At 42.1% G+C, this 24,474-nt stretch overlaps 1 protein-coding gene across 1 annotated transcript in view; it reads left to right on the plus strand.

The window, feature by feature from the left end:
- The window catches only part of LOC125903659 (melanopsin-A-like), a 65,649-nt gene extending 41,477 nt beyond the window's left edge, over positions 1–24,172 (plus strand). Inside the window, exons 2-11 of the mRNA XM_049600714.1 lie at positions 1,644–1,786; positions 6,078–6,211; positions 7,791–7,994; positions 12,417–12,588; positions 14,391–14,567; positions 14,761–14,868; positions 16,488–16,683; positions 16,779–16,943; positions 18,376–18,435; positions 18,520–24,172. Of these exons, the coding sequence (XP_049456671.1) occupies positions 1,644–1,786; positions 6,078–6,211; positions 7,791–7,994; positions 12,417–12,588; positions 14,391–14,567; positions 14,761–14,868; positions 16,488–16,683; positions 16,779–16,943; positions 18,376–18,435; positions 18,520–18,684 (1,524 nt within the window). The 3' untranslated portion in view covers positions 18,685–24,172. The remainder of the gene's footprint in view (positions 1–1,643; positions 1,787–6,077; positions 6,212–7,790; positions 7,995–12,416; positions 12,589–14,390; positions 14,568–14,760; positions 14,869–16,487; positions 16,684–16,778; positions 16,944–18,375; positions 18,436–18,519) is intronic.
- The last annotated feature ends 302 nt before the right edge of the window (positions 24,173–24,474 follow it).

Raw genomic sequence — 24,474 nt, forward strand, 5'->3', positions numbered from 1 at the left:
TGGAGTGGTAAGAGTGGTTCAAGAAGTGCACGATGAAACGGCACACTGTGACAGACAGACAGTGTAGCTCACCCGGTATGAGCCAGACAGTGAGTGTCTGGCGGCCAGGCCTTGGAGTATATAGCCTGGTCGAGCTCAGCCAGAATGAATAACATGGAGCCGCCACCCTATGGGCCCACAACCTGCAGGGACTGGCATCAGGGCCAGGTGCAGGTGGTGTCGCAGACTGGCTCCGGGGACATGGACCTGGGCGCCTCCCATTGGAGGCAGAGCCAGAACAACCTGAGGGACTACATATCTCATCTGGCCTTTGAACACCTCGGGGTCCCCCAGGAGGAGCTGGAAAGCGTTGCTCTGCCTGCTGCCCCCGCGACCTGGCTTCGGATAAGTGGTTGAAAATTATTATTTCTCAGCCTACTGTTGCGAGTGAGGGGAATCTGCTGCCTACAGACACACTGGGTGCTGATTAATTAATAAATATATGGTAATAAATCAAAAACACGGTGGGATAGTTGTGTGATTTAAACAGCTGTCTCTGCAGGTGACTCTTTATTGAACAGCAACAGACTCAGACTGTAAGAACATGTAGGGGTGTCTGGTTACAGAAGCATTCATTCAAAACGTCAAAGTAAGTAATAAACATTTCCCCCTGAGATGTGGTGAAGCACAAAGCAGCAGAAAATGAAAATATGTCAAAACTGTACTGAAGTACTTGAGTAAATGTACTGAGTTACATTCCACCACTGCTGTGCAGGAAGTGTACTGGTATGTGGGGACATGTGGAGTGGGAGTCCTCTGGTATGCCAGGGTCTGTTGAACTTTAAGATATTTTTATTAAAACTGCAGTGAAGTTCTCAGTCAAGTTAATCCACCTGCTGCTGTGAATGACCTCCAGCTCTGATGAGCTGTGCCTGATATTTCTGCTAGCTGTGGAGTAATTTATGCCGTTAACGTGGCAACGGGGAGTCGGGATGAAGAGATCTGAGACACGACGGAGAGATGGAGCCAAGAGTTAATTAGAAACAGTGATGCTCAGGACTTGTGGAGATATTAGTCTTTTCAAAAGGAATTAAGGCTGGTAGCTGGTGATTAGGGAGGTTTAAGGATGTGACGGATTTTAACTGTGTGGAACGATAATGTCATTGATATGAAGGACTTTTTAATGTCTCCTCACACTTTCATGTCACCTCAGCAAATTCCTTAAAACAATGATCGGCCTCGCAGGCGGAAGGTTCGGTTCTTCCTCTGGAAGACACAAAAGAGAAAAGTGACTGAACTGCTGATAATTCATTACATAACTCCAGATTACACTCCCACATGTCGTGTGTGTCATGGTGGTTTACCTTCTCTCAGGTCTCAGAGATACATGTGGATCCTTGAGGTTTTATTGTGGAGGAATGTTTGATAAATATCACAATCAGATTTATTGCCAAGTAGATTTTCATAGACAAGGTATTTGCCTTACACTGATTCCTAACTGGACACCAGGGTCGGCCAGTGGCACAGGCAGTATAGGCGGATGCTAAGGCTAAAAACAAAAAATCGAAATGTTTGTCTTTTACTATTTTTGAGTGAGGTGATGAGAAAGATACGGTTGCATCTGTCACATCTCCACATTTATAATTTCCTGTTTGGTCCTTCAGGTGGCGATGGCACCCGAGGTCCCGCACCCCTATCCCACGGTGGACGTGCCTGATCACGCCCACTACACCATCGGCTCCGTCATCCTCGCCATCGGCATCACCGGCATGGTCGGCAACTTCCTGGTTATATACGCCTTCAGCAGGTAGGACAACTTCCCGTGCCCAAATATGGTTTGATCCGTACGCTGCATCAAGGTGACAACAGAAAGTCAGAAACATACTGAAACACACGTGAAACGGAATTTTAATTCTTAATATTTCACGCCTTTTGCAAAAACATAGTCAGACAACTCACGTTGTAAATGGTAGGGCCTGGTAGGGTGGTGCTGAAAAAGTGAGCAGCAGTACTGATTCAGGGCAGCAGCGGCATTGACAATGCAAAGGGAGCGCTGGGAAGATTTTGCAGCTTAAATATACAGCCAGATTGAGAGGGTGTGTTTTGTACAATGACATATGGAGAGTGATGTATGAAGTGTGTGTATGAATCAGTGCAGCTCGAGTTGGCTGCCTGAACTATCTCACAGCCGTCAATCCATTTTGAAAACGTAAGACAGCTCTGGCTTTAGGTGCATGGCCTGTGCTCTTGATGCATTAAAATCTGATAAGGCGCAGTAAATTTACCTTCAATGAGCCCAGGAATCTATAATTGCGCACTCTATAATTTTCTCCAATACTACATTGTGAGCAAATCTGAATTGAAACAGTGGCGTTGTGTGTTCAAAAGTATTTCTCACGTAACAGAAACCACTGAGAGTGAAAGGTGTGATGTTGATGTCATTATGTAACCACCGGTTATGTGTGTTTTTGTTCTGGTGCTCTGCACAGCATGCCATCATCCCCCAGCTTTCTGAAGGCCATCATTTCATTGTAAAGGCAGCAGGGCAACACAAAAGTCCTTGGGGACTGCCAGTCAGCAATAACTGTGTATTTATAGGTTCATAAAATGTACCTGAATTCAGCAATATGTAAGATATTACCACAGACTTTCCTGTAATGTTATGACACAAAGCTGTGACAGCAGATGCTGTCTTCACTCTTGTCAATGACAACAGTGCTTTACTGTCCAGAAGACACACCTTGGTTTTTCTCTGACACTGCTACATTGTAGGCCTGGGCGGTAGCTATTTTTTTTATACCATCATTGCTTCCTTGAATTTCACCAGGGTATATGATATATGACGGTATTTGTGTGTGGTGTTATCTCTTCCCGTTCCTGTATGAGGGTAATAGAGAGATGAGCATCTGTCTTTTTGGCGGTATTGTAAATCATACCGTTTGGATTTCTACATATGCCAGGAACCACCCAAGCCTTACACACTGTGACAATGTGATTGTGCCACTGATAGATATTGTAGTGACTCATATTGACGATGACCCGATGATGTTTTACTGTCCAGGGGATGTGTCATGTTGATAAAATATTTCCACTGGCGGTGGAACTGACTGTAAATATCATATACGTCGTGCAAGACAAGATCCTGTTTTTCTTCATAATCTCAACAAGCAGAAGGAAGAGAATACACAAATTTCTCAAAATGTTGAACCACCACATAAATACAGTAGAATTTTAATGTTTTAGGATCTATCCATCCATTTTCATCCACTTACCCAGGGGCAGGCCGAGCAAAGGGATTACTGGGGACTCACACAAATGACCACCTGCGGGTCACTAGATCGAAAATCTTTCAACGTCATCGTTAAACTACAACATCAAAGCTCAATTTAACAATAAATGTGATTCATGTAGAGCAGAGAGTTACGTGCACAGCTCAGATTTTACCTTCCTATCATGCATATGCACGTGGTGTTACGAATCCTGTGATGAAAGTGAAAGTGTACATATGTATAAACATTATAAACAGCTGGAGGAGTGGAACCTTTAGAACCAAAAGTACCTCCGATAGACATGTACCGTAGATCTGTTTAGTGTTTCCACTGCAGACAGTACTCTAAAGCCCAGTTCAGACCAGAGATTCATGACGAGACGAGTTTAAACATGCAACTACTCGCAATGCGGCGTTCTGCAACTTTCTAAAAACCTGCTGGCTCTCGCTGTATTTCCTCTTCACCAGTGATGCAGAGGGAAGTTTGCACCTCGTTTATCCCCAGCATTTTCTGAACAAAATAACAGTGGTTACATAAGCTTCAAAATCAGGCTCAACTCAGCCCTGAGCAGAGTGACTGTCCTCTATTGACCAGGCAACGGACTGCAGTGTTCACAGCTCCACCTTTTAGCACATTATCACTAAGCTGGGTACCTCAACAGAGGGGTGGCGAAAAACGGAGGCAGTTTTATCGGTACCATCTACATCTTTTCACAATTAACATGGAAAAAATGTGAACCAAACTGGACTGAGCTGGACTGGGAACAGGCTCTAATTGGACTTCACCTGTGGAGGAAACACAGACGCAACAGACAGAGTGGAGAATTTAAAGCCGCAGAGGTTTTCAGATGGAGGTTTAATCTGTAGCAGAGGAAGAGAATGTCTGTGTCTCAGTAACAAGTCATGGCTGCCTGGTTTTTATCAACCACACACACACATGTGCCTTTTATCTTCCATCGCTGCACAGAAAATGTATTTCTCTGAGTTCTCTGGAGTCTTTTGTAGAAGCTTCAGCACTTAAGATGACTTCAACCCACATATTGATCGGACCATTTGTGGGGCAGGTATTGATCTGTCATTAAAATTAGAAACCTTGTCTGTGATGTGTGCTGCATTGATTAAATGTTCATTTTAGCAGCGTAGCAGCACTAAGTGATTTTTTCATGCAGGCTCCTCAAACAGACCTCATGAACTTCAGAGCGTCCCGACACCTGCTGCTGCAGTCAGAGACCACATGATTCATTCGGCCAGTTAACAGGAACTTCCTGCTTATCACAGCAGGAGGAGACTTGTCATCCTCGGCCTAAAATAATATCACGTGTTTCAGGGTATTTTTGCAATATTCATGACGATACGACAAATTAGAAAATATATTTAGTTTTACAGTTTGCCTTCAGATATTCAGTAAAAAAATAAACAAAAATGATCTCTCATTTCTTTAGTTTGTGAACAATATATAATATTAATAAAATCTACCACTAACTACACATTTAAACAGCTCCCAAATACAAAAAATGTCCCCTGGGATCTATATATATAAATCAACAGCTGATTTCCTTCTTTCAGTAAAATCCTAAATGACTGAGTTATTTTTTTCCACCTGGACCTTTATGCTCTGCCGTTTCTCCTCTAATCATCACACTGTAACCTGTGACAGGCTGTTATGATACCACAACTATTGCACATTCACATATATGGAGTTTTTTGTCAAGCTGTGAGCATCACATTAGATTACCAAAGGTTTATGACAAAATGACTTATGTACACCGACTCCTGTGTGCGCACGGTGAGAGAGGAGAGTGAGAGATAACGTGCTGCTGCCAGAGGAGCCGCTGAATGAGTTCCCTCTAACCTCACTAAAAGAGTCTGAGAAGCGCAGGGCTGTTCATAAAACATTCAGGACGCCACTGTTTATTCCACACTACTGAAGCTGCTCCTCTTTCTGGAACCACCGTGGCGTCTGTAATAATTTCACCTTCAGCCATGCTTGTTGTTGCCGTGGGTAACAGTATGATGTCAATATGTCAACAAGTTGTAATATCGTAAGTATCACGACATAAATTTTTCATACCATATTAAGAATTATACCGGTATTATCAGAATGAGATGATATGGCACACCCCTACCCTCAGCTCTAAAATCTTTAGGCTGAGTGTCTATGTAGCGTTTTTATTCATCTTTTTTTGGCAGAAACGGGCTGGCAGGGTGCAGAGGGAAGCAGAGTGAGGTTTTCTGGCACAACTTAACCTATTTCCAATGAGCATGACGCAGAGGTCGAAACTCAAACTACACTTGTACTCTAAAATAACATAAACCACCGCACACTGAACTGAATTACTGTGATTTTATTAGGAGCGAACAACGCATTTCGACCGTGGCTTCTTCAATTTCAGAATAACATGAGCACTCACAGGTGTGCTAAATACACATGGGTCACGTGACTAATTATCACAGTTATTTCACTCTTCTTTTTCAAATATTTTTTCTTTCACATTCCTCAAAAACATTTTTCAAAAGATAATTTTCAGTTCATCCAAAAAGCAAAATAAATTTACACAAAATAGATTAAAAAACAGAAAGAATAATATGCGATTTAACATCATCCCTTTACTGTTTACTCACACTTGCACCATATTGAAAAACTTTATTGCAGCCAGTGTCTTTCTGAAAAGAGATTTTCAACTACCGCTGAAACCATGAAATGATTTTACATGAAAAATTACTTCAACCATCTAAATAGTTTCACATTAATTATTTGTCAATCAACTAATTAATTAATGGACTACACTAACTCTGTGTGTGTGTGTGTGTGTGTGTGTGTGTGTTGCAGGAGTCGCAGCCTGCGGACACCAGCCAACATGTTCATCATTAACTTGGCGATCACAGACCTCCTGATGTGCGTCACCCAGGCGCCCATCTTCTTCACCACCAGCATGCACAAGAGGTGGATCTTTGGAGAGAAAGGTACCCGACTGCACACACACACACACACACACACACACACACACACACACACACACACACAGGATGTTGCAGTAGAGCCTGAAATTTGAAGCAGTTGATCACACTTATCTTTGGTATATTTTTATTTTTACTGCAGGAGGTAAAGATGTGTTACGATCTGGTCCTTATCTCCTCTCCCTCCCTCCACTCCTCTCACATCAGTTTTTCATTTCCCACCATGAAAGTGTGAATCAGTGAATTTAAGCTCAGAGAAAACACTCGATCCTCCTCCGTCTCCCCAGAGAGAGGCGCTCCGAGGTCATTTTAATTTGACTGAGAGGAGAAGGAAGTGTTGACTTATTGCTTTTTATTAATTTAATTCAACGTCATACATTGGCACTTCAAAGTTTTAAATTTCATATTAAATCATTTCCTAACTTGTGTGTTTGTGTTTAAAGGGTCAGTCCATCTGATATTAATCACATGCAACTGTTCCCATGTGTTGTTTTAGTGGTGTGAGGAACAGAGGTGTTGTTGGCAGCGTGATCTCCTGCACTCAGCGCTCTCATTAAGCCGTCAGGTTGAACTTCCTGCAGAGTTTTCTTCTGCACATTTCTCACTCCACGTTATCAGAAACACATTTTACACACAGCTGAATCATATTATCCCGATTTATTACAAATTTTCGATGTTATCACAACCTGTTTCTGGCACTGTACAGCATGTATAAGCTGTACCACTCTGAAGGAAGGTTTCCTCCCTGTTGGCGCTCCCACCTCACTCTCCGACCCTGCGGGGCTGGAGAAGAGCACCCATCAGGCCCGCATGAGTCGGGTGCACAGCTGCTGGTGGACAGCAGCATGCCTGCAACAGAGCGCATTTATTGTAATCAACTGAAGCTGCTGCTCTGACCATGGAAGCAACATTTGCCTGCCAGAATTTGTACCAGAAGCAGCAGAGAAACCTTGTGTGTGTTTTCACATTTCACATTAAGATCAATCGATCAACTCAATGCATACTGTTGTTTAAACGATCCAGTTAATTACCTCAGTTCCAGTAAGTATAGACTATGCTTCCAAACCCTGCCTAACCAACTGCAGTATCATTTGGCAAAACTCAATACACACACAGTGAAGCTGGCGGAAACCTCCTGCTGTAGAGTCACAGCCTGTGAAGCAGATAAATAACACACAAACCTCCACCTATGTGAAAAGCGCATCCACGCCCCATGTATTTTTGCAGTTTGGGGATTGTGACAGTATCGCTCTAGCAGGGGTTTAAAGGATGCCTAATGGGTTTGGGGGACTAAGCATGTCCTCATCTGTCACGGTGGAGTACCCAGCTGTCTTCTAGACACCATGGGCAGCGAAATTTAAGATGATTACACATTAAAGAAAACATACTTATTAAGTTATATTCCCTAAATCCTACACACTGGACCTTTAACATAAAAATGCTGTTGCAATTCTGTCTAATATTTTGTTATTTTCATTCTTTGAAAGTCACCTGAATGCAGGAAACAAAGTCTCTGAACTTGGTCTCAAGGTTGGTAAACATTATTAAATCAAAATAACGATAATTTTCACATGTGTGTCTTTAGGCTGTGAGCTGTACGCCTTCTGCGGCGCTCTCTTCGGAATCTGCTCCATGATCACGCTGACGGTGATCGCCGTCGACCGCTACTTTGTCATCACGCGGCCCCTGACCTCCATCGGCGTGTTGTCACGGAAGAGGGCCCTCCTCATCCTCATGGCAGCCTGGGCCTACTCTCTGGGATGGAGCCTGCCGCCATTCTTCGGCTGGAGTGAGCACACACACACAAGTGTCATGTGTTTTTGTTATAGTTATATTTGTCTGACAGTTAGGGCTGGGCGATATAGCGAGTATGTGCAATATATCAGTATAATTTCAAGCAAGATATACATTTAAACAATTCTGTGTACAGTACAGGCCAAAAGTTTGGACACACCTTCTCATTCAATGCATTTTCTTTATTTTCATGACTATTTACATTGTAGATTCTCACTGAAGGCATCAAAACTATGAATGAACACATGTGGAGTTATGTACTTAACAAAAAAGGTGAAATAACTGAAAACATGTTTTATATTCTAGTTTCTTCAAAATAGCCACCCTTTGCTCTGATTACTGCTTTGCACACTCTTGGCATTCTCTCCATGAGCTTCAAGAGGTAGTCACCTGAAATGGTTTTCCAACAGTCTTGAAGGAGTTCCCAGAGGTGTTTAGCACTTGTTGGCCCCTTTGCCTTCACTCTGCGGTCCAGCTCACCCCAAACCATCTCCATTGGGTTCAGGTCCGGTGACTGTGGAGGCCAGGTCATCTGCCGCAGCACTCCATCACTCTCCTTCTTGGTCAAATAGCCCTTACACAGCCTGGAGGTGTGTTTGGGGTCATTGTCCTGTTGAAAAATAAATGATCGTCCAACTAAACGCAAACCGGATGGGATGGCATGTCGCTGCAGGATGCTGTGGTAGCCATGCTGGTTCAGTGTGCCTTCAATTTTGAATAAATCCCCAACAGTGTCACCAGCAAAACACCCCCACACCATCACACCTCCTCCTCCATGCTTCACAGTGGGAACCAGGCATGTGGAATCCATCCGTTCACCTTTTCTGCGTCTCACAAAGACACGGCGGTTGGAACCAAAGATCTCAAATTTGGACTCATCAGACCAAAGCACAGATTTCCACTGGTCTAATGTCCATTCCTTGTGTTTCTTGGCCCAAACAAATCTCTTCTGCTTGTTGCCTCTCCTTAGCAGTGGTTTCCTAGCAGCTATTTGACCATGAAGGCCTGATTCGCAGTCTCCTCTTAACAGTTGTTCTAGAGATGGGTCTGCTGCTAGAACTCTGTGTGGCATTCATCTGGTCTCTGATCTGAGCTGCTGTTAACTTGTGATTTCTGAGGCTGGTGACTCGGATGAACTTATCCTCAGAAGCAGAGGTGACTCTTGGTCTTCCTTTCCTGGGTCGGTCCTCATGTGTGCCAGTTTCGTTGTAGCGCTTGATGGTTTTTGCGACTCCACTTGGGGACACATTTAAAGTTTTTGCAATTTTCCCGACTGACTGACCTTCATTTCTTAAAGTAATGATGGCCACTCGTTTTTCTTTAGTTAGCTGATTGGTTCTTGCCATAATATGAATTTTAACAGTTGTCCAATAGGGCTGTCGGCTGTGTATTAACCTGACTTCTGCACAACACAACTGATGGTCCCAACCCCATTGATAAAGCAAGAAATTCCACTAATTAACTCTGATAAGGCACACCTGTGAAGTGGAAACCATTTCAGGTGACTACCTCTTGAAGCTCATGGAGAGAATGCCAAGAGTGTGCAAAGCAGTAATCAGAGCAAAGGGTGGCTATTTTGAAGAAACTAGAATATAAAACATGTTTTCAGTTATTTCACCTTTTTTTGTCAAGTACATAACTCCACATGTGTTCATTCATAGTTTTGATGCCTTCAGTGAGAATCTACAATGTAAATAGTCATGAAAATAAAGAAAACGCATTGAATGAGAAGGTGTGTCCAAACTTTTGGCCTGTACTGTATATCGATATCGGGTCAAGTTGCATTACGTAACGCTATTCTTTTGAAAAGCCACACCAGTGTCCTCTCTCACACTCTCCACACAGCTCCATCCTTCACAAGTTCTCCATCAACACTCAGAGAGACACAGAGCTGCTCCTCTGTTTAATCTGTCTGTTAATATTAGTCTATAGTGTGACATCGGTCTATATGTTGCAGCGCTACGCTAAATCAGTCTGTGAAATGAATGAAATAACCGCAGTAGCACACGGCAGGTGGATCATATTGCATCGTCTTGGTAGTTGTAGTCTATTGTATGACATGGAGACGGCGCCTGGATGCAGGCAACAGATCTGTTTTAAACAAAAACACAGATGTTTCATATACAGGACATATATAACATGGACAAAGTGTTTCTTGCTCCCTCCCTCTCTCGGCCTCTCTGTTGATGCTCTGTGCATAAATAAGATTAACAGCCTAAAGAAATAAAAAGATTTAAATCATTTTCTAGCTCTAGATTGATTTACAAGGCCAACAGATGGAAAATGACTTTTTGACTCTCTTCAAACTACAGTGGATTTAGACCTACTTGATCTTTTTATAGTCATGTTTTGTTCTGCAAACCTTTAAACCTCTGTAGCTCCAGTGCTGTGTGTAAAAAGTTAACGTACAATACAGCTATTTATTTTATATCATTTTCATGTACATGTTGTGCAGCTGTATATTTTCAAACAGGGAAAAAAAATACCTGTCTTTGCATTTTATTTTCATCTGTTTTTATAAAAGTGCTTGTGGCATCTCAAATGTGGCTTTGACTTGCAACTGAACATGTCGCCCATTTCGTAGAAAATACTGAGATATATATTGCGTATCTCCAGTCATCCTGAAAATACCAAGATATGAATTTTTGTCCGTCCTACTGACACAAGGAGAGTTTTACTCACCTCTACTTTTACTCCCCTTTACTTTCCTTACCTCTGATTACCTCAAACCACAAGTTTGCATCAAACAACCAGCTGCGTCATGAACAAAATTGTTAACATACTTTGTACCACACATGTTACCAGAGTTCTCAGACTGTATAGACCTGGAGTTGCATGATGTAAACAACAAACATACCAACACCGGTGACTGACAATGACACTGCAGGAGGTTACGTTCTTATTTTATTCTGAGATTGCAGCAGAAAAGACGACAGCAGCACCAGCGTAGAAGCACCTTTCAAGATACCCAAGGTCACCTTACAGAGTATAAAATAACATACAGAACAAGAGACATGAATTGGGCACACACACAGTAAGATTGTTAACTACACCAGGGGAGGGGCAGAGGGTACAGTCAGTGTTAAAGTGCATAGGCCTGCTTGAACAGGTGGGTTTGAGAAGTGCAGCTGAAACTCCTGGCACCCAGAGGAGTGAGGTGGGGATGGTCAGGAGACCAGCAGAGGAAGAGTCCAGGTAATATTTTTTTATGTGGGTTTGAATATAAGAGGCCCTTAAATCAAGCACTTCATGACTGTATTGATTCTCACACTGCCCCTGTGTATAGGAACTTGCAGATGCTTTGCATATATTTCTGAGGACATGCAAAATCACCCTCCCAAACCAACACAGGACATGCTAGGCAAGCATCCTGCACACATGAACCTATACTTACAAGTATATTCTCCTTTCCTCTCCTCTGTGTTTTCCTTTACTTGTCTCTACCATCCTCCGCTGTTGTAAGGGATTAATCTCCTGTTTCCATCTGCTGCACATAAATCTTTTGTTCTGCCTCAAAGCTCTTTCTATCTTATCAAACTTATTGTTCATTTACTCCCCAAATCCCATTTATTATCAGTTCAGTTCAAGTTCACACACATACACGTACGCTCCCTTCATGTGGTGTTTTTCTTCTTCCTCTCACCTGGTTTTGATTCTCCTCCGCAGACTCTATCTCACTTTACTTTTATGTAAATTAAAATATATGGAAACAGAAGAGCTCCCATAAATCTTCCTCTTGTGGAAAAACTTTCCAGGTGGAAAATGTTTGAGTGTGTCAGAAATGTACAGGGTGTTTTTAGCCGTGTGTGATGTATGCGTCTGTGTTTTATTATACTTATGGGGACAGCGTGTTCTCATGTGGAGAGATGAAATGAAAGAAAACATTTTTCTGCTTCTGACCTCAGTGTGGAAGCCGATTCAAACATGAACAGGCTTTAATCTGAATGGAGTCCGAATGGAGTCTGGTGCTTTGTTAATATGCAGTATCATTTAGCAGGTTCCCCCTGGACACTGTTTTATCCTGTGCAAACAGAGACTCCCCTGGAAGCAGTGATGTTTCAGTGGGGCCAGACTGGGGCCAGACTGGGGCCAGCTGTTGTTTTAGGGGGACACGTTAATGAACTCTGAGCTGATTTTAGCAGCAGTAGAGAGTAAAGTAGGGCAGTGTGGTTCAGTTATAGTATTATACAACAGACCACATGTTATTAAATCTTTTAGACAGCAGGTTAATATTCACATCAAAAAGAAACACATGATGTGCACGTCATAGATGCAGAACAAAACAACACTGAGAGTGGGTCGTAAGTGATGATTGAGAGGGATTACTTTTGTATGAGGATGCCAGATTGAACTTCATTGAAAGCACATTGAGACATTAAAACTCTCTCTGTCTGTGTCCTTGTCTCTTGTCCATCAGGTGCCTATGTCCCCGAAGGCCTGCTGACATCCTGTACGTGGGACTACATGACCTTCACCCCGTCGGTGCGAGCGTACACCATGCTGCTCTTCATCTTTGTCTTCTTCCTGCCGCTCTTCATCATCATCTACTGCTACGTCTTCATCTTCCGCGCCATCCGCAACACCAACCAGTGAGTCTGTGTGTGTGTTTGGTGTTGGAGTGTGTTAGTCCCCTTTTTGTTGGTTAATGCTGGATATAGAAAATGAGTTGCTTTGTTTCCACACATCTCAGTTTTTAGTAAAAATGTTTATGAATATTTAGGCTGCGAATCAGAATTTTAAAATTGAATTTTAGTTTTTTGTGTGACCGATTTTTTCATCCGATTCTACCTGTCTTTCTCTGTTTTTGGAATATAAAAGAACATAATAAGGTTTATGTAATCTGTGTTCCACCATCACTGTTGAAAAACCGATTAGGCTATTAAAGGAAGATTTTTAACCCCAAACTGCAGAGCAAGCAAAAACAAAAGTCTGAACAATTTTCAGCCTGAACCAAGACCAAGTATCCCTGCAATTGTTTCCTTGACTAGTCGTGAGATAAAATCCTGTGAAGTCCTGTTTTTCTGAGACTGAGACAAAGCTGAGTAAAAACACAGTGGAGTCTGAGACGAGACTGAGACCTTCAAAAAGTGGTCTTGAGACTGGTCTTGAGTACGAGAACATTGCAGCAAGAGTCCTGTGACATTTAAGGTTCCCAGCTGTTTTGACCCCTGGCCCCCACCATTAAGATAAAACAATTCCTTGCTCCAGCAATACACAGCTAATAAACTGTTTTTTTTTTTCTTTTCTGTGATAATGATCTTTTATCTGACTGTGAGTTTTAACCCCAAAATATTTTCAACATTTTATTGCACAAATTAAAGCTGTTAAAAAAAAGTCTTGAGGTGGATTTATGCTGGTGTGTCAGCTCTACACAAAGCCTACGCACATGGTCTATGCTGTAAGCATTTATACTTGTGTGGTGGTGTGTCTGTGTCACTCTGCAGTGACACCTTCAAAACCCTAGTCAGCGGTGGAGGTTTCTGTGAAGTGCTGTAAAGTTTAGTTGATTCAAAACACACATTAAACACACATTAAACATGGCGTAATAGAGACAATTTCAAACAAATACAAACACTTGTCTTTATCTGGACACATTTTCCCCACAAATACAACATGCTAACGTTATTAGCACAAGCCTATGGCATTTTACATTGTATGAATTAGTCCAGTGGCTAGCGATCTTTTCTTCTACTCATATGAAGCCAGGATAAATCACACACAAGACTTAAAATGCTATTTTTGTGGAGGCTTTATTGTCTTTATAATTTATTGTTTCTTATCTGTGAAATTAAAGTAAATAAAAGCTTCGTTTCCACTGAGGGAAATGGTTTCAGCTTACAAAAATAGACAGGAGGTCTGCGTCACCGCGATGTGTCGTTATATTTCTGGGGAGGTGCAGGCCAGGCTATGCCGTAGGTACAATGTCGGTTCGACGCGGAAGTATAAATCAACATTCAGTATCTTTTAGGGCTGCAACTAACAATTATTTCTAATATTTATACATTTTCTAATCTCAATTAATCTTTTTGTCAATAAAATGTCATTAAAAAAATCACACTTTCCTCGAGTCAAAGGTCGATAACAACACAGAACAGAAATGCAAAGCATTTAATATTGTCAGGGAGCATCTTAAGAGCAGAGTCATCATTGCTAATCATAACTGTATTTATTATGTGTTCCTGACTGAAATACAGTGATGGGTGTTAATGTGCAGCACGATACCAAAAGCTTTTAGCTGTGTGGAAACTCAAAATGTGGGTGAAAACATCAAAGTCATTTAAACAAATAATTTCTACTTCTGAATCAGAGCCTTAGTTTAGGGTTAGTCTACAGTAAATGAACACAGGTGTCCTCACAGGTATAGTACTCCAGGTTTGTGCGTGTGTTTCAGGGCGGTGGGGAAGGTTAACGGCAGCGTTCACAGTCACAGCAGCACTCGAGACTCTGTGAAGAACTTCCACCGGCTGCAGAACGAGTGGAAGATGGCGAAGATCGCTCTGATCGTCATCCTGCTCTACGTCGTCTCCTGGTCGCCGTACTCCACCGTCGCTCTCACCGCATTCGCCGGGTAAAACAAACACCAGCAGACACTGAGCACTCACTCAGCAGCAGGAAATTGTATTTCAAATAAAAACATTGTGCTACACATTAGCTTCAACCGACCACTCAGAATGTGTGTGGTCCAAGTCTATGAGCAAGGCGCTGAGTGTACAAAGTTCTCTGTGATTCCTCACTGTGTATTTTTGTTGTGTTCTGCGCAGGTATGCAGACATGTTGACTCCCTACATGAACTCTGTGCCCGCCGTCATCGCCAAGGCCTCGGCCATCCACAACCCCATCATCTACGCCATCACACACCCAAAATACAGGTAACACACTCACCAGGACTGTTTAAAAGTTTAGAATCAGAATCAATTATAGTGATGTGTTTCTTCTTTCTTTAAATAATTAAAACAGATACAAACACTACAGTTCAGACACTAAATAAATTATTTATATTTGAAATAGTGTGGGCCCCAAAACAAGAAGAAATAAATGATTCACACTTTCATTTACTCCCAAAAGTGACAATGTTGTACATGGATGTGCAAAGTCCATGACCAAACGTCGATATGTGTCGAGGTCGGAGTGACAATGTGTTGGTTGACAACGCACAGAGCCAACCGTAAACAGGCAAGAGGCCATGTGTGGTAAACTGCATTAAACACCCCAGTTAAATCGCATATGCTGAATGCGCTGTATAGATGTCTAAAGAATACTCTTAGAACCCTGAATAACACAGCGTATCCCACGTCTTAATCCAAAAATGCTTTATCTGGAAAAAGGCCTAACTTTGAATATCCAAACAGGACTGTTTACATGACCCGTATCAAATTCAGAATAATAGTGGAATATTAATGTGCATGTAAACATACCCAGTGTTGCATGACAGGAGAATACTGTGTGCACTTTCTGATTATGAATTTATTTTCCAGTCCACAGAAGTGTAAGTGACCCTCATTACTCATCATTACTGAACCACAACAGCGTAAACTGGCTCTAAATAATGAGTTTGTGTTTTTTTCTGGGCCCTCTGCAGTCGACTCAGTGGTTAGATTGAACAGGTTTAAACTGTGATCTGTCAGATAGTAAGTTCAGGAACAGTGCTCACCGCCAACTAACCTCCTGTTTCTACTGTGAAGTTTGAAGAAGAGTTTTGCTAAAGCAACACGTTGCATGTTAAGTCCAGCTTGTTACAGTCATTACTGTGCAGTCCTATTGAAATCTGCTCACATTCTGCTGCTCAGCTTCCAGCTTCTTTCACTGATGACTGATGACTTCTGTTTAATTTGACATCAGCTAATGTGACTGCAGCCAAGTGAATTGATTCAATCAGAGAAAGCTCCGCCGGCTGTGAGCGCTCTGACACCTCAGCTGAACTAACTGCTGCTCAATTAACCTGAATGTTAAGTGAACTGGAGAGAATTAATCTCACACACACACACACACACACACACACACACACACACACACACACACACGATATTTTAAAGCTGCAGGATAAAAGGAAAGCAACTTACATAACTGTACATGTCAGTCAGTGTCATGTAACATTGTGATGGAGGGAAAGTAGAGAATTAATAATAATATTAATAGAAGAAGATTAAAAATAAATAAATAAGAAGTTAAAGTTTGAGGTTGTTTGGAACGCTTTATTCATAATTCATTACTTCATTTTCCATAACCGCTTATCCTCTTGGGTGTCACGGAGAGGCAAGAGCCTATCCCAGCTGACACTTAGCGAGAGGCAGGGTACACCCTGGACAGGTCACCAGACTATCACAGGGCTGACACATAGAGACAGACAACCATTCACACTCACATTCACACCTACGGACAATTTAGAGTCACCAATTAACTTATATATATATATATATCCTGAGAGAACTGTTGGGCCAGTGATGAAGGCAGCTGGACTCAGACTCTTTACCTCTCTGTCTCTGTGCAGGATAGCGTTAGCTAAGTACATCCCGTGTCTCGGTGTGCTGCTCTGCGTTCATCCTCGTGACCTCCGCTCAACCAGCAGCAGCTTCATGTCAACGCGCCGCTCCACTGTGACCAGCCAGACCTCTGACATCAGCAGCCAGCTGAGGCGGCAGAGCTACGGCAAGTCACGCCTCTCTTCCGCCTCCGACAGTGAATCGGTGAGCTTAGATCCACGGGAACTGTAACATCATATTTAGAGAGATGTTAAGCACAGAGCGGGAGATGAGAACGTGTGTGGTGTTTTCCCCTGCAGGGTCTGACGGACACAGAGGCTGACCTGTCCAGTATGGGCTCCAGACCAGCCAGCCGCCAGGTCTCCTGTGACATCAGCAGAGACACCGCCGAGCTCCCCGACTTCAAACCCTCCTCCAGCTTCAAGTCCAAGATGAAGAGCCACGACTCTGGTATCTTCGAGAAGGTAAATACATCTTTGATTCCTTTTGATTTGAACTGCACCAGAGTTCATTTGTAACTGAACCGAGACCACCTCTTCAAGAAGGTCTTGGTCCAGTTGTTTTGGTGCGCACCTGAGTGCGATTGCTGTGTTCACACCTGCCCAAAGGAACCACACGTAGGGGGCAAATGAACTTGAGTTTGATTGAACTGAACCAAACGGGGCAGGTGTGAAAGCACCGTAAAATTAAATAAACAAAATCAGGAAGAAAAAAAATTAGGAAATCAAAATACAAAATAGCGTGACAGGAAATTATTTGCAATATATAAACCTCGTACTTGGGGTACCGCTGATCACTCAGTCAGATAATGAGTCAGCTGGGTTTGTGGCACTGGACATAAAACTGCAACTCCTGGAGAAACTCTACTGACACCGGCTTGCTTAAACAATACAGACTTACTTCTTCATTGACCAACAGTAGCGGCGACTCTGAGAGACACTAATCGTTTTGTACAGATTACTTTTGACTTGTCAGCTGAATCGTCTGGGAGGTTTTAAAAGTGAAATGAGGCATTAAAAAGCGCAGTGGTGTTTTATTTTCCATCACTGCAGCAGCAAGCACACTAGGGTGCGTCGCAGGGACAAAAATGAGATTTAAAAATATATAACGTGTTATGATCGGACCTTAATCGCTTTGTGATTAAAGCAATAACGCTGACGGCCCTAATATTTATCAGGGAAATGCACCATGGGAGTTGAAGTTAACCTCTCTCCTTCAATTTAGATGTCCACAGGCTTCCTGTTGATGTTTTATCGGGAAAAACAGAGGTGTTCGTCATTTGTACAAATGATTGATAAGGGCAGAGAGAATATTTTTAACTTCTGAACATCTCTTCACATTGAGCCTTTAAATTATAGTTTGTCCTGGTCGACCTTCAGGCAGCATGAAACCAACTGCAGATGGATTAAACAGCAGATCACCACTTTTACTTACCATGTAGATTATTAACATTCAGTCTGGAGGAGAAGGACATGCGGGGGTCACCTGAGGGGGTCACAGGTATTTTGGGTCATTTTAGGGGTCAGCTGAGATTGTCTCTTGTGAGAGCAGCTCTGAAAACATCTTTCATAACACCAGTGTTTGTGTTAATCTGCTGCTCTGTGTGGTTTTTTTTGGGCTACTCGATGCACTTTTTATATCGGACCAGAAAATTGTCTTTTCTTTTTGATCTTAATCACTGACTGAAATCTGTCACTTGTGGGTTTTGTTTGTTTGTTTTTTTAAGGGATATGAATATTTTGGGTGATTGATTAGATATGGGTTTGATGATCAGTGCCGCCTCGCTGCAGCTGATACATGTGGAGTTTAGTGTGACAGGAGGTGTTGAAGACCTCCATCACAGCTGGATGGTGTAACAATCATGGGCTTACATCCAGTTGTCTGTTTTTCTTCCAGACGTCCTTTGACACTGATGTGTCCATGGCAGGAGCCAGTGAACGTGGCAGCATCCCAAATGTGAGTCCATCTGATTTATTCATGTATGCATTGGGCTGTGTGAGCACAAAGATGAGACAGTAACTGCATGTTTCTGTCTCACAGACGGATTTCACAGAGGGCCACGTGATGAGAGGCGCGATTGGTCGAATCCCGAGCATCGTCATCACCTCTGAGTCCAGCCCCTTCCTTCCCATTGGACGAAAAGGTTCCTGCACTGCGCGCCCCAAGACAGCCAATAACAACAGCACGGGGTCGGGGTCTGGGTAGAACGCCGCCCTCCTAGAAGACGATCACCTGCAGTCACATGACCAGCTCATGTCCAGTCAGAGGTTTAGAAATGTAGACGGGTTCACCTGAAGCTCAGACACAAAGTTATTAGAAGAAGTAGGCTATTCATTAAATATTCGTAGTTCTAGAGAAGTTCAAGTTTTTACCAGAACAAAGATTTTAGATGGAGGATTGTTTCCAAACCAAACCTGGAGCTTTTTGTTTTTGTTGCCAATGAAATGACAACATGCGTCATCACTTCAAGAGCAACTTAACACCTTGTTGAAGCTTGAACATACACTTTACATAAAAGAAAAATGCAATCCAGTTCAGTGCAAACCCCCACAGCTCTGACAGATCATCGCACCAGAGTCCCTCCAAAACAGCTCTGCATTAGTGAAAAATATACAAAGCTAAAGCAGCCAGTGGTCAGGATCAAGGCTTCGGAAGTTTTGAGCATCAGACACTTCATTCCCTGCATTCAGGTGAATTTTTATGTACAAATTTATGGTTATGTAAAGGAAAACACAAAATTCAGACTGGAGCCTATCCCAGCTGACATTGGGTGAGAGGCAGGGTACACCCTGGACAGGTCACCAGACTATCACAGGGCTGACACATAGCGGACACAGTCACCAATTGACCTGCGTGTCTTTGGACTGTGGGAGGAAGCCGGAGTACCCGGAGGAAACCTACGCTGACGTGGGGAGAGCATACAGGCACAGATGGGGTTCGAATCCATGGTGAGGGAACCTTCTTGCTGTGAGGCGACAATGCTAAATACTTCACCACCGTGCCACCAAGCACCCACGTTTCGTCAGTTGCAAATGCACTTGTGCCCATCTGCGCGCCCATGGCTGTCTTAAAATGAGGTGTGGTCATGCACATCGTTGGCATATTGCTGTTTTGAGGCAGCAGAAAGTGATTGCGCCGTTGACCAACAAAACCCTGGTCTAAAGTCAGAATGGCGCACTATTTTTCTGCTGTTTAAAGGGGGCATTATTCAGATAGTAAGATGCATCTACATAGGCGGGTTTACAACAGGGGACCAGATTTTTCCTAGTCATCACTTCAAGGTCCACACAGTTTAATATATTCAGAGTCATGCTTGCGTCTGGCCATGTTGTTGAGCTGGTTTTCTGTCTCTGTCAAGTAGTCACTCACTCTACAGCAGGAAACAGCACTTCAAAAGTTGGTAACCACTGACCTAGAAGACAGAATTACTATATAAATGTCAGCTGTTGCCATGGATACCATAGACTAGCACCAGATCCTATATTATGGTAACTCAGAAAAGTAAATTAAGTGTTAAGTTGCTCTTTAAAAATGCTGTAAATCACTGCTTAGACAAATAAAATAACCATAAAATACTTTATCTAACCTTTATATTAAAGGCCCTGCACTGTGACACAGGTGTACTTAATCTGTCTGATTAGGTCTCTGTGTGTAGAGAGTACAAAGTGTCTGTGCTAATAGGAGAACCCACGCTGTCCTGATAAAGAGGCCCAATCAGACGAGTGAAGTGGAAACACCTGTGTGGCTGTGTAATGCCTCCGTAAGAAGCCAAACCTTTTTACTTTAACCCAAAGAAAATCACGTTCCTGCACCTGATTTCTTTTCCGCGATTCAGATGGATACAAACACACATGATGGTTGTATTTTCCTCTTCAGGTGAGCCCTTTACTTAAAGTATTCTCATGTTTCAGGAGACGTTATTAATGTGAGATGACTGTTGTTGAAATGATGGACAATTTTTTGCGGCGCACTATGCGATTTTTCTACAAAAAACATACTGTGGTTTCCTGTTTGTGTTCTTGTTGTCTGTTGCTTCTTGATTTAGTTATCTGTGTGTTTCCAGCTCAGTCCTCTGCAGAGTCACGTGACAGGTTGAAAGTTTTTCTCTTAGTAAATTTAAAAACTGAGATAGTGTATAAAGCCCAAATTCAAAACTTTTAATTTGAAAACCAAAGGCCTTCAAATGCCCGTTTGCTCAACCCCTCACCTGAACAGAGATTGTTCTGGCTTGGAGCTCGAACGGTTCATTCTTTTGTTGCAGCACAAAAGACTGTAACTGGAGTTTGGTATAAATTATACCCTGCAATGTTTGTTGGTTAAAGGACAACAATCGGGTCAAAACCAGAAACAACCAGCAAACAAAAAACTTTGATAAACATCCCTAAATCCTAGTGTCAGACAAAATGAGTTTGGAAAAGGAGAAACATCTAATTAAAATTATAATTTTTAATAAAGTAACTGAGTGATATTTTGGGAAATCCTTTCACCACCATTGGAAATTTATTTTTACTTTTTTTGATGGAGCTATGCCAGCAGTTTCCCCCTGTTTCCAGTCTCTGTGCTAAGCTAGGCTAAACACATCCTGGACCTTCCTCTGTGCTGGACACACAGAAGCACTGAGTGTCCATTCTGGCCATTGTGACCACAGTTAGCTAGCTATCGAATGATAACGTTAGCTAACATCAGCTTGCTAGCTAACGTTACGTGCCAGCTAACGTAACGTGCTAGCTAACGTTATGCTGCAAGTTATTTCATGCTTGTATTAGCTAACGTTAGCTTGCTACCTAACACCAACATTTGAGTGCTATGTCCGCCCACACATAAATTCACACCACAATATCAGTGCGGATTAAAATATGTCACTGTAGCTAGGAGAAAGGTAGCTAGCTAGTGAGCATAACGTTAGCTAATGTTATGCTATAAGTTAGCTTGCTAGCGAATGCTAATGTTATCTAGCAATACTAACCCATTCACTAGCCAGCTACCAAATCATTACAGACCCAACAAATATTACTGACAGATTTTATTCAGCAATAGTATTGGTACTTAATGCAAAAATATGTATAACGAACAGGCTCCTTGTTGTCTCGAGCCACCATGTTAAATGTTGATAAGTTTGCAACGTCACAAAGATGGTGACTGTTGAGGGTGCAAAGTGTCCATCATTCCACACTCAACTTTTGGACCATTTTTAGCGCGCCAGTACTTTCATTAAGTTAGTAGTACGGATGTATGTGATTTGGGACACGCTGTAACTGTCACACCCCTGAACAGCAACACCAAAGGAGGAGAAATTAACACTGAACCCACACAGGTCCATCCTGACTCCCTATGTGCTTCAACCTTCCATTAATCCAGAACAGTACTATAATATTGTCTACATTTTTTCTTCCACAGATATTCTGTACTGTAGTAACCAGATGCAACCTGTCTCAAATGAAAAACACAGCACCCGAACCGTTCAGCTTAGTCAAATAATTTGAAAAAAACAACAAAAAAATGGCGGTAACACTGCATGTCTCACTCTAGAGCTGCTCTAAATCACCACAGGGGAAATTCCTTCACCCTGACAGCCCTATTACCAATTATCGGATTTTCCAAAATGTCCGACTGAATCAATTAAAATGTTTCTCCTTATCTCAGTGAATCCCGAAAGCCCTGAGGCCTGCAAGCGCACTTTTATTAAGTAAAGATTTTAAATGTTTGTGTTTTTCTTTCTGTTTGTGTTTCTTTCCTTCTTTTTTCTTGATTTGCATATTTGAAGTGTGTATTTTGCTGAAAGGCAGTGTAGTGGAATGTGATTGTGATGTTGTTGGTGTTAGTGCGGGGGGGTGAAAAGGGCCATAATTGTTGATTGTAACACAGCTCTTGATAGGCCCATCTGACCTGTTGGTCTGTGTAAAGTTATTTGTACATTACCCAATTTCTATTTTAATGTGTCTATCTATATATATATATATATTACAAAAAAACAGATGACGACTCATTTTGTCAAGTTTTCAGCCAGGCAACAAATGTTAAAGTAACTTGAACAAAAACAGATTAGCAAAAAAAATGTTTTAGGAGTTAAACTGTGCTGTAAACACTCTGTTTTCTTGGTAAACTGACCTTTATCTGAACTGAAACAAACTGTTTAAGCTGCTAAATTGTACCAACAGATAGATAACCGTAATTACGATAATTTAGCTGCTAAATACGGCTGACCTGAATACCACTTTAGGGGCTTTGAAGCTTCAGTGATAATTACCTGTGAGTTCTCAAAGCTTTGACGAGACACGGCAGGACTCAATCACATATACACTCACTGGCCACTTTGTTAGGTACACCTGTTCAGTTGCTTATGAACACAAATAGCTAATCAGCCGATCACATGGCAGCGACTCAATGCCTTTAGGCATGTAGACAAAACAAACCTGCTGAAGTTCAAACCGAGCATTGGAGTGGGGAAGAAAGGTGATTTAAGTGACTTTGAATGTGGCATGGTTGTTGGTGCCAGACGCACAACCATCTCTAGGGTTTACAGATGGTCCGAAAAAGAGAAAATATCCAGTGATCGGCAGTTCTCTGGGTGAAAATGCCTTGTTGATGCCAGAGGTTAGAGACAAGGAGTTCACTGTATTCCAATGGCCTCCAGAGTCACCAGATCTCAGTCCAATAGAGCACCTTTAGGATGTGGTGGCACGGGAGATTCACACCATGGATGTGCAGCCGACAAATCTGTAGCAACTGTGTGATGCTGTCATGTTGATATGGACCAAAATCTCTGAGGAATGTTTACAGCACCTTGTTGAATCTGTGCCATGAAGAATTATGGTAGTTCTGAAGGCAAGAGGGGTCCAACCCGGTACTAGCAAGGTGAACCCAATAAAGTGGCTGGCAAGTGTATGCATATTAACCTGAAACCCGAGCTAACTTTATTAGGACTTAGCACTGCTGCATGTGTGTGTGAGAGATGAGATGGTGGAAGGTGGACTATTGCATGCAATGTTTCTGTATGTTCTCAATAACTCAGAAAGCTGCATGTCGGGCCTCATCAATAGATACAAAGCAAGTGCTTCACTACATTCGGCAGACACGGATGACTGTCCACAATTCGTCTCACTTCCTTTGCCTCGTCAGACTGCCCATTTAATGCTTTATCGAGGGTCGATGACTACACTGAGGATACAGGCCTCATTTGTGCCTTGACAGTCGCCAACACTTTTCAGTTTCCTACACCATTTTAGTGGCAAAAAAAGACAAGACAAAAATCGAAGCATTCTAATACTGATCTGGACTCTGATTACCATGGCCACGACTGAAGCTTTGAAGCGTTGAAGAATTCGGGTCAGCCCTACTGCTCATCTAAACTAGATGCTGCTTTCACAGCATTGGAGTTTTAAATGGTTGTTATATTCACATATTACCAGGTCTTCAAACTTATACTTCTTTCTGAAGCCTGCAGTAACACAAACCTTCACCTTTATATCAGTGTAACTAGTTTCCTGATCATTCCTCTGAGCATTTCAATGCAGACAGCACAGTGTAATACAGACAGCACAGACAGCACAGTATAATACAGACAGTACAGTATAATACAGACGGTACAGTATAATATAGATGGTACAGTTTAATACAGACAGTTCAGTACGATGCAGTAAATGTGTTGACAGTAATGATACTGAATATAAATGCAGGTGTTTGTTATATTAGTTCTTGTGTATTAATGTTTCTGTTCTAACAGATTTATGTTTGAAAACAGAAAGATGATTTTATTGTATTTGTTGCTCCTGTTAAACTTCAGTGTTGCTATTATTTATTTTTCTAAATAAATACCTATTATTCACTGTATTCACTGTGCACCTTTTTGTGCCTCCATCACATCAAAGACAAGAATTATTTTATTTTTAAATTTAGGCTACATACAGTACATCTAAGCAATATCACACGAGAGGGAGTGATGTTATACTCCTATATCGTCGAAGACAATCACAGCCGTGACGATATACGAGTATA

Source organism: Epinephelus fuscoguttatus, linkage group LG16 (assembly GCF_011397635.1).
Source record: "Epinephelus fuscoguttatus linkage group LG16, E.fuscoguttatus.final_Chr_v1".
In the NCBI taxonomy this organism is placed as follows: Eukaryota; Metazoa; Chordata; class Actinopteri; order Perciformes; family Serranidae; genus Epinephelus; species Epinephelus fuscoguttatus.